Below are 13,361 nucleotides of genomic sequence, written 5' to 3' on the forward strand. Positions count from 1 at the left end.
CCTCCCCAAAATATATTAATATATAAATATTAAATACTCCTAAAAATCCGGGATGATCATCTATAACTTCAATACGTATTCATAGCAAATGATTGACTAAAAATATTATTATAACATTATAATAATATTATTCATGATTTTAATATTATTATTACAAAATGCTATACTATTTTAGGTACACGGTATACAAATTTTTTTCAACTACAAAGCTGTACTAAAATAGGCTACAAATATTTTATCTCCCTCTTCAATGTGTCCACAATCCACCGCAGGCAGATTGCCTACCTGAATACCTGATAATATTATACTGTTCGCATTACCATAAGCGAAACTCACGGGCAATGCCACGCGTGATGGCTAAAATTTAAAATGTAATATGATTTTGCTTCCATACCTACGCAGAGTGAATTGCACCCAAAGGGAGTTAATTAATCACAATTTTTTTCCCGGGCAACGCCAGGTTATTTAGCTAGTACATATATAATGTTGCTACGGTTGAATTAACATACTATACAAAATATACTAAAACTTTATACACAGCAAAATCTTTAGTATACAATATTACAGTATACTTTCTCATAAAATAATTTTTTTATTAATTAGTTGTAGAAATTGTTATACAATTTAAATAAAATGATAGGATGAATCAAATACATTAAAGCATATAATAATCTTAATATCAACTGTGGTTACACAGATTCAGTCATTCATTAATGGGAAAATATGATCTTTTACAGTACCAATTTTAACGCATACATTTTATCGAGCAACTGATTGTAGTATTTTACTGGGTCTCTTGCTTCCTTGGACAGTTTAAATTGAAAATATTTCTTGATTTCCCAGACTAGGAATAAGTGAAAAAAAACTAATTTTCAGCACCTAATGACCTCTTGACAGGATCAATTGCAAAAATTGGCAAAAAAAATTACCCTACAAAATGGATGAGAAGATCATGGCATCTAAAGATAAAGATAAAAGGAAAATGTACCAAATACTTAACACACCAATACACTGATACAATTGTGGTAAAAATACAAACTTGGCTAGGTTTTCAATTTATTTATTAATGAAATAATTTATAGTAACTAATATACTATGGTAGAAAAGTACAGTTCAGAAATTGTAAAAATTATTTACGGAGTTAGAAAAAAACATTTCAAATAGGACTGAATCTATATATATATATAAATTAATGTTAGTCTGTCTGTCTGTGTGTCCTTTGGTTGCCATGGGTTTTGAACCTATTATAATACTAATTATTGGTTGCCAGACAACAAAGTGCACTGGATCATTTAGTACAGACATAGATTATACCTCTGGGCAGAAGATAGGCCAATTTCAAAAAGGGAGAGGCCAACCCTGGGAAATACTCAAACAGAGATTTTGAGATTTCTGATGGAAATTTTAGTATATAAGTGGTTGCCATGGATTTTGAAGCTATTGTAATAATAATTATTGGTTGCCGGGAAATGAAGTGCACGGGATCAGCTAGTATATTTTAAAAATGTATTGTGGTATAATTTTTAGGTGTGGGCTGATACTCGGTTTTTTAAACTAATATTGGAACCAATAAAAAAATATACCCACCACGGTGTAAACGTTCGTTGAAATGACGTTTAATTATAGAAAAGGAGTATCTCCACTGCAGGCAGATTGCAGATACATCAGACATGTATATACATGTTTACTTTTCAAAGCTAACATTATAAATCTTGAAAGAAGACTCTTTAAAAAGAGACTTTAATCAAAAAAAAAAAAGTTAGCACGAAAAGCACCATTAATTTTTTATGAGTGTTTGAATTTAAATTTTTATGATACTGGATTTTCAAAGGTAAATTAAAGAATTTTCATGTATCATGTCTAGAAAATGTAACATATTCATCGCTACGCTCAGAATCTAGAAAAAGTATAATTAGGTTGGTATGGTAACCTAAATATATTAATCATCGGTTTCTAGGGGGAACCGAGAGACATTGTAACATTAATATCATCTTTGTTACTGTTTGGCTATCATGGAAACTGTAACATTAATGCTCTTCGTGTCGTACAAAATTATAGAATGACCCCAGCCATAAGTCATAATATACATGTCAAAAAAAAACTACCAAATCAATCAGCATAATATATTATTAATATTACAAATGTATAGGTTATTGATAAGGTTAATGGCAGTAACTGATATCGGTTGGTGGCATGTTTAATATTGGTTCACGGTTTATGCCGAAAATTTTATTTTTTAAATATATCGGTTATCGGTAACGTATATTAGAGTCTTGGATATCAGTAAAAAGTGGTAACGACCTATCCCTAATAATTTTAATTGTTGCCAAAATAATTGACTACTTAGCACAGAAGGAAACCTTAATTTATTATTTTATAATAAAATAAGCAGTATTAAACATAAATTTGTACTGAAAATGTTTTATAATAATATTTAAGTAATTGCATTATTTTACTCAAATACCTACTTGACAAATTTAAAATATTATTAACTGAAAAACATTCATGTTTATTTTTTTTCAAAATATGATAATTAATAATATAATGATTCATTACATATTAAAACATATTCAGTAGTATCTCAAACGATATTATACTCTGTTAAGAGAATGTCAGGGTAATATTTGTTATCTCTCTCTGACTCACGTGCGACATGGAAAATTTTAGGTTTGCAATAATAATTATACTATATTAATTTCTTAAATTCAAGTGAAATGACCTCTTATAAAATTTAAAGTTAAGAACATTATTTAGAGCATCTCATATATTCTCATATTATTATATTTTAATTTTAAAGCGAGTAGAGTTTTTTATGATGTACAATATTAACGATTTTAAAATACTCATAACTCGCTTATAATTAAAATATAATAAGACCCCTATGAGATGCCCTAGATAATGTTCTAAACTTTAAATTTTATAAGAGGTCATTTCACTAGAATTTGAGAAATTAATATGGTATAATCATTATTGTGAACGTGAAATTGTCCATGTCGCACGTGAGTTAGAGAGAGATAACAAATATTAAGCTGACATCCTCTTAAGGTTTAGTTGATCCACCTTCATGCATGCATAGTGAGCCACCGATAAGGTCAGATCCCTTTGATCGATGCCAAATGATATTACGCTTTGTGATTGGTTGCCATTAGTCAAAAACCACCATTACTCCTCATTTTCAATGGCTACCGCGGTGTACTGGGTAGGGCATGTGCGGCCACAATCAGTTTTTGTCGTACATCTAGATCAACTTAACCTGAACAGAGTATAGTTATTACGGTTGACCATAATAAATAAGAAGTGTTCAATATAGATTTTTTAATTTATAATACAATCAAGTCAAATAATCAATATATACACTTTTTATGGAAATTTCCTTAAATCTAGTTCTTACAAAGTGGAATATATATTTCAAGGAGCTGGTGGTTGTTGACGAACAGCTTCTTTAGGGTTCTTGACAACTAAAATTACTGAATCACCACGTAGGAACATTTTTGAAATATACTTGTCACGACTAACTGCCTTTGCCTAAAACAATAATCAATATTTAATAAGAACTAAAAAGTTTAAAATTGTAAAAGCTAATAAATAAAAATAATTACATTTCCTATCTCATTCAATGTCTAAACATGCATTATGAAAGTTAAAAATACTGGTTTATACTATTTTAATAATTAATATACCTTCTTCTTGCCCTTGCCAGTCTTAGGTAACTCAGTCCACATTTCTCGTACATTTTCTAACACCATATTACAATGTCGATCAAAAGCTTTGATTCTTGCCAAAAGTTTTCTGTTATTACGACAATTGATCAGCACCTGAGTATTATTACGGACAGATTGAGTCAGGACAGACATAGGACCTGTAGTGAATTCTTCTTCCTCGCGTTTTGCCAACTCTTCGGGGGTCATTTCAGATTTAGGTTTATTTGCTACTGCAGCCCTACATACATAACATTAATAAAATCATAACATGTGAGTAAATAAATAACGTACACTGAAATTTGATATATTAATGTAAACTAAGTTTTTGTTCATTTACAAATTAATTATTGGAAACATAACATTAACTTACACCAATATGTAAGAATACTCATAGATATATACAACAACTAGATAGCCGTCTTTATACTACGGTTGTGACCCATGTTGAAATCGGCCACCATTTATAAAGCAGGCAATGTTTACATTTATTTATATACATATATATTTATCTATACATATATACTATGAAATTGTTTTGTAAACATTGCCTGCTTTGTAAATGGTGGCCAACTTCGATGACAAGAAGGAGACGGCTATTTAGTTGTTGTATATATCTATAGGTATGCTACATAAATTATTAGCAATTGATAGTAAAAACCACCAATTTTAAGAATAGTCAAAGCCGGAGTCAAAGCATAATAATATATAGTTGGTATTTCAATAATAAGTATTAAAATGTATATTTTAATCAAAGACATATTTAGTATTATCAAATAAGCTTATTGTTCAATGTATGTAACAGTAAGCCCAAATAAAAAATTAAGTTAAAAAGAAATTTATTAATATCCATATACCAGTGTTTAAGTGTCAATAACTATTAAGGTAATTCAAAAAGTACAATTCAACTATATTCAGTTCATTACATAATGTATGTTTTCCTGATTAAGTAATTACTAAGACGTATACTGAATAGTTATATTTTATTATTATGTAGAATGTGTTAGGTTATAAAAATAACTAAATGCTATTTATTTGTCCTTAATACATACTATTATACTAATTACTAATATAAGTTCTTAAATCATACGATTAGATCGTATGTACCTATCAGAGATCAATTTATATTATTATTTTCTAAGTGCATTTACTTACATTGTATAGAATTTGTGTCACAGAGAGATGTTCAATAAATAACTTAGTAAAAAACGAAGTTTAAATTTTGAAATATAACTATTTGAGATAATTTAAAATATTATACTTAAGCAAAGTATAAAAGAATGAAGTTTGTAAACAAAAATTACAAAATACAAATCAAAAAACCGACAATCAGAAATCAAAATGTCGACAGATACCGTATTCGTATTTCATATTTTCATTGAATAGAAGCTAACCTAAAAAAATAATTTCAATGTTTTGTTTATACCACGGACCAAGATATACAGGACTGGTATCAAAAACATAATCAGTGATCCCCAAATGTTTCCAAAGGTATAAGTGTAGTACCTAGCGCCATCTATGTTATTAATTACACATTGATCATAATATTCATTGTAAACCGGTAAACTTTTTGTAAAATTATTAAATTTGATGTTTTCTTTTAAACATTTACAAATAAACTAACATAAATTATTTTAATAACTAAGGGTATATTTATTTGATGTTTACTACTTAGTACAAATTACTGAAGCAAATTAAAATTTGAAAAATGTTGGTATTTCACAACATAAATGACTTATGTGGGTACAGATCATAGACATATTAATAATTAATATGTCTATGGTAGAGATGATACTATTAAAATTAATAATGTATTTGAGTGATATCCAATGCAATGAATATAAAATTTTTAGGTTTTTTATGACTTGAATTAATAATGTCTATTATTTAACTATTTCCTTGACTTAATAGGTACTTTAAGACCATACTTTTACCGATTGGTATTACAGGCAACTCGCGATATAACAAATTTCAAGGGACCGAGAAAAAATTCGTTATATCGAAAGTTCGTTACATCGAAATTATATTATACCGCGATATTTTCAAGGGACCGGTAGTTTTATTCGTTATATCAAGATTTTCGTTATATCGATATTCGTTATATCGCGAGTTGACTGTATTACCGGATATAACAACTTCCTAAAATATTACTTTATTAAAACAAACTTTATTTTAAAAAATATATACATATATATTAGAAAAATATATGAATTATATAAAGAACCAACAGTGTATATAACATTAACCATTAAGTATTAGCCAATTTGGGTCTGGTACCTAAATCAGTTGTTATAGTATTATAGTTTTCCGTGATATCAATTGATGTATCAAATATTGATGGAATAGCTCCCTTTCTTAACCCAACCAAATGTATTTTAACCTATAGGTAGTTAATAATTATGTTACAGAAATACAGAATACTACAATTTAAACATATTCAAATATTATGTAAAATTCTTGATTTTACTTTTTCCAAATCATTAGGTCCATTATAATTAGTTATCAAATCTTCATTAGAAAAATGCTTAGCACAGACATAAACCACTTTGAGATTTGAATTGCCGTTTACTTTTTGAACAATTTCGTTCCAAGCATAAAAATTTAGTCGCGAACTTTAAACAATTGGACAGCTTGTGCCTTGTTTGCTTTGAATACTCGAGCACGAAATCACCGAACATTGACGAGGCATTTTAGATCAGAACACAAACCAATGTTACGGTCACTTATGTCTATGTTTGCAGTTTTACACCATATCATTGACAATTGACATGATTCATTTACTTCATTATCCCGTAACGGGATAATGTGAAGATAATTTTACATCTGTTTCGACTAACGAATTATTAGGTATTCCTACGAAACAGGTAACGTAGGTCCAAACTGGTGCGATTTTTTCACGTCGGTTTGGGTGAACGAATTTCTAGTAATATTTTTAAATCAATGACATTTACGAAAGTGATTATTTCTAAAAAAAAAAATGAGTGGGTAAACGTGGTATTTTTTTACTTAAACTGTTGGTACCTCATTATTGCACATTAAGAACGAGTACATATATAGTTTGCGTGGTAATCGGTCAAAAAGTCCGGTATGAAAAAAGTTTTACAAAATGTCCGGATTCATTTTTTGATTGCCGGACAAAAAGTCCGAAAATACAAAATTGTTAATTATATTTAATTTTTTTAATTTATAATGTATACATGTACCTAATATAAGTACACATTATATGCATGTAATATTATATATAGTCAGTTCATATATAATTTTTTTTTTATACTTTATAATTATATAATTTTTTATATTATACTTATTTTATTATACTTACCTACAGTAATCTTACAAAATAAAAAATAAAAAATCTAAACCTCGTTGTTTTAAATTTTCAATCCTTAGTTATAAAAATTGAACATTATATAATCTAGTCTACAATAATAATTAGTTATAATAACAATAATAATTTGATATACATTACGTTTGCCTATACAATAATAATTAGATATAATATAATACGTTTCCCTAAGAAATGATTGTCAATGTCAATACAATAATAATATTTTAAAAAAAAGTTATATGTTTTAAAAAATCTAACAATAATAATTTGATATACATTACGTTTGCCTGTACAATAATAATAATAATAATAATTTGATATATAATACGTCGATGTCAATACAATAATAATATTTTTAAAAAATCTAGTCCACAATAATAATTTGTTATTAAAAAAAATGTATGTTTTAAAAAATCTAGACTACATTTATATTTATATTTATTTACATTTATATTTATTTACTATGCCCGATTAAATGCGCAAATTTATTGTTCCAGCTTTCACAAATATTATTTGTACGGTGTCTGGAGTGTAATGTAGCCTCGTGTACGTTCCATGTTTCAGGGGGTACAATGGCTTAATCCGTCTGAATTGTGAAACCCCGACTTTTCTATAGGTTCCAGTAACATATGTGTTATCAAAATAATCAATTATATCTGTATTACTGGGTAACAAATTGATTTTGAGTACTTCATGCCTTCAATCACTTTTTGCACCGGCAAAAAGTCATCGATCATACTACAATAATGGCTAAACACGTTGTCATGATATAGTATTGATTTTGAAATCCTAACTCTTGTAATTTTCTATGAGTGCTTTGGCACAAATAGTAAAAACAACCTTGTATTATCAAATGTTCCCCAATAACTGTTTTTGCTGCTTGAATAACAGCTTGTTCAAAGTCCATGTTCATAATCTTAGGGCCGAGAAAAACGTTATATTCGGAACATTTATTGAATATTGCAGTGAACGTTTCTTCATACGTACTACCAGTTTTTTTTTGAAGTAAACAAAATATTGGGGTAATAAATTTGTCATACTTTTGAACTCTAATGATATATAATTGCAAAAAAAAATCGGGACATAATTTAAAGTTACCATCATAGAACCAAGTATCTGCCTCTGATAAATGAACTAATCCTTCATCCAATGAAAAGATTATTATTCGCTCATTCGATCCCGAACCATTATCAAAAAACAAAAATCGTTCGTCTTTGTATATTGCTCATTCATTTTTAATTGTAAGTTCGGACAAACATGATGGTTTTTTGGGATTACCTTTATTTTTATGACGTCGCAACATTCTTTTGGTTGTTTCTTCATTTTCGAAAAATGTTAAAGCCTGCTCTGGCACCTGATTTATTACTTCAGCAAAAATGTTGAAGGAGTTGACGTTGAAAATATGGAAACACGTTTTAACATTTAAATTTTGGCTTTTTCGACTGTTTCTAAATTCTCATCACCAGCATTTGAATGTTCAACCTCAATTGTTGGATTTTTATAATCTAATTAAATGTTTAAACATGTTTTATTAAAAATATAAAATATAATTTTTTTTAATTTTTTAAGCTTACCATTGGAAGTTACTAAAATGCCCGGACATTTTTATGAAATTTTATTTTAACATTTCCACCAAATACTTGAAGCTAGATTATGATGAACCGTATATACATATCCATTAAATATAATTTTTTTATTTTATTTTATTACAAAAACCTCCATTTCAACTTCCATCTCAAGTCTCAACTAAATAGCGTCTCGGAATACACTGACTAAGTGACAAATTCAATTTATAATTCACGTTTGCTACGTCCCTCATGAAATCGATTATATCAATGAGATAAATGTTCATGACGCTATAGGTATATTATCTAGATTTATATTATAATCGTGGTAATAATATTGATTATCGTTATTACCTACTTATTATAGTATGTAGGTATAATCTTATGGTAGATAAACTGTAGGCATACTGCCGCGATAAACATTAGATAGATATAGCCATATAGATACCTACCAAACTACAGTATATTTCCGTTATATTTTTGTTAGGTATAAGAAATAATAAGAAGTAATAAAATATAAAAAAAAACCGGTCAAGTGCGAGTTGGACTCGCGCACCGAGGGTTCCGTACAAACCTGTAGGTATATAAGTAAAAGTTCACCCATCACGACAATCGAGTCATAGTTATGGTATTTTTATTGCAAAATGAAATTTATAACATCAAAATATGGAAAGCTGGAGGATCATAAATTAATCAATCTAAATGTTGGTTTTGATTCACTTGCGAGTAGTTCGAATTTCAAAGTATAAGGTATAAATTGTTGTACATTTGCGTTAACTTAGAAATTTGTTTTATTTTCACAGCTTAATGGCAATTAGAGTATTAGACTTAAGTATTTAATATAAGTTTCAACTTGATATGTCTACGCGTTCATGAGGAAAAGGATAATAAGTTTAAAATTATTTGAAAAAAAAAAAAAAAATATGTGATCTAACTAAAAATTTAAGGTTTTCGGAATTTTTCTGTTATATGTGCGACAAAACATTGCTTCATGCCGAATTTCAAGATTCTAAATCGACTTGAAGTACCCTTATAGGTTTTGATTCCCTTGCAAGTAGTCGTGAGTTTGAAAATATGCGGCTTAAATTGTTATTATTTCTTTCGATTGCGTTGACATAAAAGTTTGATTTTGTTACAGTTTAAAGGTATTATAGACTTAAGTATTTAATATGAATTTTAATTTAATACCTCAACGCGTTCATGAGATAAGGAGTAGTAACTTTGAAATTTTCAAAATTGTCAAAAATATTTTATTTTTATATGATGAAACTAAAAATGCAAGCAACTCTAGTAAAGTACAAATTCAATTCATTATTCAATTTCTAATTTTTGAAATTTTTAAATAGACCTGAAGACCATGTTTTTGAATACTTGGCACAACATAATTTGCAAATTTTCATTATTTTGACAAATTCGATAAATAGTAAATTGTTTTAGTTTAATGGTAAACTATTTCAAATCAAAAAAAATAATGTAGCAAAATCTGAAATTATTATCAGATTTAATCTTCTGACTTTATAGGTAAATGTAAAAATTAAAAATTTGTAGGATTTTTAACTACAGAAAATATAATTTGTAAGTTTTTGTAATTTGACAAATTCAAAAAATTTGAACTTTAACCACTTGTAAAAAATTGTGTTATGACTTGTATTTTCAATATTTTTGAATATGAATTCGGTATTACAGTTTTGATCTTTTTTACTCAAAAACCAAAATTTAATTGTATATGTATATCTAAATTGAAAACAATTTTAAAAAGTCAAAAATTATAAATGTATATATAAATAGCTCAAAAAAAGTAAACCAAAATATTTTGAAAATTATAAAATGTCTAAAAAATTCTATTATAAATATATTTAGTGAAAAATTCAATTTTTCAGTTTTGACTTACAACAAAAAGCAAAATAATTCCCGTTTCATCTAATCTTTATTTGTTTTTCCCGATTATATTGAAAAGTAGGTACTAGAAGAGAATCTAAAATTGTATACGTTCACATTTTATTAAATATTATATATTATGATGCTATACCCATTGGGGCAAATATGTGGGGGCTTGGGGGGGACTTAGTCCCCCCACATTTCTGCCAATTCCCCCCAGTTCAAAAGTCAGTTATTAGTACTGAGCATATATAATTTTTAGAAAATATTATAGGAGGGGCTTTAGTCCCCCCAAAATAATTTGTCTATTTGCGCCTATGGCTATACCCTTAAAAAAGGTGACTTCCTACAATTATTAATTATTAAAATGTAAAAATAATAATAACATAATTTATTATTATTTATGTTATCATTATTAGTATTAAATATTAATACACATATTATAATTTATAACTAACTTTGAAGTGCCTACCTCTGCTGGGAGGTTTTTTCATTTTGTTTTTCACGTCATTATTTTATTTTATTTCATTTTTTATCATTAAATAATCTCATTGTTCAAACTTATAACAAATATCCTAGGTACTAAAAATGTTGAAAAAAATAATAAGTTTTAGTATAATAATTACTCTTTAGAGTGGGTACTTCATAATTAGTTCAAATTTATAAAGTTTGAATTGATGTAATCGAATATTTTCAGTAGAGAAGAACAACATATAATACTATTATGTCCAATTAATTGTTGAATCGATGAGAATTGATGTAGACATCTACATCTACATCTACATCTCAAGAGCTGCTTCCGCGACTCTTATATTTTATATAAGCTCGAATTCGGCAACTGACTACCTGCAGACTATTGAAATAAGGGGCGATAATTGGAATTTGACATACTGGATGTGCCTTCTTTATTAGGTACTGATGATGATATTCGGTTGAGGTAAATAATATAAATAATAATAATAACTTGAGTGGTTGGTATATAATTTTATCTAACTATTTGTTATTTTAATATCAGTAGGTACGACAGTACGTTAGTACCTACCTATACTTTTGTAATAGTGGGATTGACTTCCTATTGATTTATTGAATAAATAATATGGTAAAATGGTAGATGTTGCATTATTTTATCTCCAATTTAAATGCAATATTATATACCTAATCTAGGTAGGTACTACCTGTAACCTATAAATCATTATACGCAGTGGTTAAAGTGGGAAAAATGTTGAGGGGGGGACTAAAGTCACCAAAAATTCAGGAGCGTTCCCGAGTTCTTCCAATGTCTATATCTAACCAAACTTTTTTAAGAAACCCACTACCCTCTAAGTATAATTTGTTTCTTTCACACACCTTTGTTATTTGTTCATAAAAAGTTTATGTTAATAGTATGTAAAATCAAATTAATGAACATATAATGACTGCTAAATAAAAAATAAATTGAAATTCATTGCCTGAAATATTAAAAAAGATATGTGTTTACATTTTAATATTAAACATTTCATTAAAAAACAAATAAAAATAATATATAATAAATATAACTATTCATATTCTTTTATTAATTTATTTAAATTATTACAGTGGTATCATAAGCTATGTAAATGTTATTTATAAGTACAAGTATACAGTATAACCATTAACCAGTATGGGTAACTATTTATTTAAACATAATCTTAAAGATGTATAAGATTCTTCATCTTTCTTTTTTCTTTTTGGACAACATTGTTCATCTGCAGTTCTTTTCTATGACAATATCCAAGTTTTAATATAGATGTTAGGATTGAATTTATCAATTGGTGGTCCAGTACAATTAATGAAAGCTAACGATGAAATATGATCACTAGTCAACACACTTCTTTTTGAAGAAACAATTTCGTTCATTGAACTAAAGGACCGTTCACATTCAGCAAAAGAAATAGCCAAAGTCTTTACAGCAGTCATTAATGGTTCAATGTCTGTATTTACTGAAGGATAAGACACTTTGTATTCACGAAATCCTCGTACACTGGCTCTTTGATAAATTTGAAATATTTTAGGCAAACGGCTTATATTTATACCACCAAACTGTACATCACAGTTATCTGGAGAAAGCATAGTTAAATCTATCAATGAATTATTAAATAAATCTTTATAAGGATCAGCTTTATCTAAAACTGTTACATGAGACGATTGTGTGGTAAAAACTAAAAAGTCTAAGTCTAAATTCAGTAAATAATCGTTGTGTGTGTGTGCGTAAACCATTAAATAAATTACTAAAATTTAGTAGTGTCCCCCCGGACTTTGGAGACTTAAATTAAAGGGGACGTATAATCTTACCGTAAATAAGAAGGGGGACTCCGTCCCTCTCCGCCCCCCAACCTTACTTTAACCACTGATTGTATGTTTGAACCTAGAAAACGACTTTGAAACCTCAACAGTTTTAAAATTCTGTTTCACTTTCGTTGCACGTCACTTTTACCATATCTATGGGTACATAATTTATTATGTTAAGGTATATATGATATAGTATATTCAATGCTATATGTGCTTGGTAATCTAAAACTGATGAAATATCGGGTAGTGCAATAATATTGACTAAAACAAAAATTGACCGTTTACAATTTTTTCTTTGAACACTGAGGTTGCCACTATAGCTAATATACCTAATCGTTGAACCGTATTGCATGCGGTTATGTATACTTATTATTACATAAACATATGCGTTTAAAAATTTAAATAATTAATAGTTTAAACAATTAGACCTGTATAGTGAAATGGAGTTATATAGCATAGGTCCAAGGACCAGGGACTAACATTTTTAGAAAAAAAAATATATATATATATAAATATTATATATAGGTACTCATTAATAGCAAGAGAGAGAGAGAGAGAGAGAGAGAGAGAGACTATTATTATATA

The 13,361-nt window shown here is 27.9% G+C and overlaps 1 protein-coding gene across 1 annotated transcript; it reads right to left on the reverse strand.

Annotated features, from left to right (window-relative positions):
- Positions 1–3,300: 3,300 nt before the first annotated feature.
- Positions 3,301–5,067, reverse strand: LOC100163556 (small nuclear ribonucleoprotein D2-like). Its single transcript, NM_001160350.1, has 3 exons — positions 4,854–5,067; positions 3,681–3,939; positions 3,301–3,525 (listed from the first exon to the last, which is right to left on the reverse strand). Coding segments are annotated over exons 1-3 (378 nt in total). The 5' UTR covers positions 4,856–5,067; the 3' UTR covers positions 3,301–3,408.
- Positions 5,068–13,361: the final 8,294 nt, after the last annotated feature.

This window comes from Acyrthosiphon pisum, chromosome A1 (assembly GCF_005508785.2).
Source record: "Acyrthosiphon pisum isolate AL4f chromosome A1, pea_aphid_22Mar2018_4r6ur, whole genome shotgun sequence".
Classification (NCBI taxonomy): Eukaryota; Metazoa; Arthropoda; class Insecta; order Hemiptera; family Aphididae; genus Acyrthosiphon; species Acyrthosiphon pisum.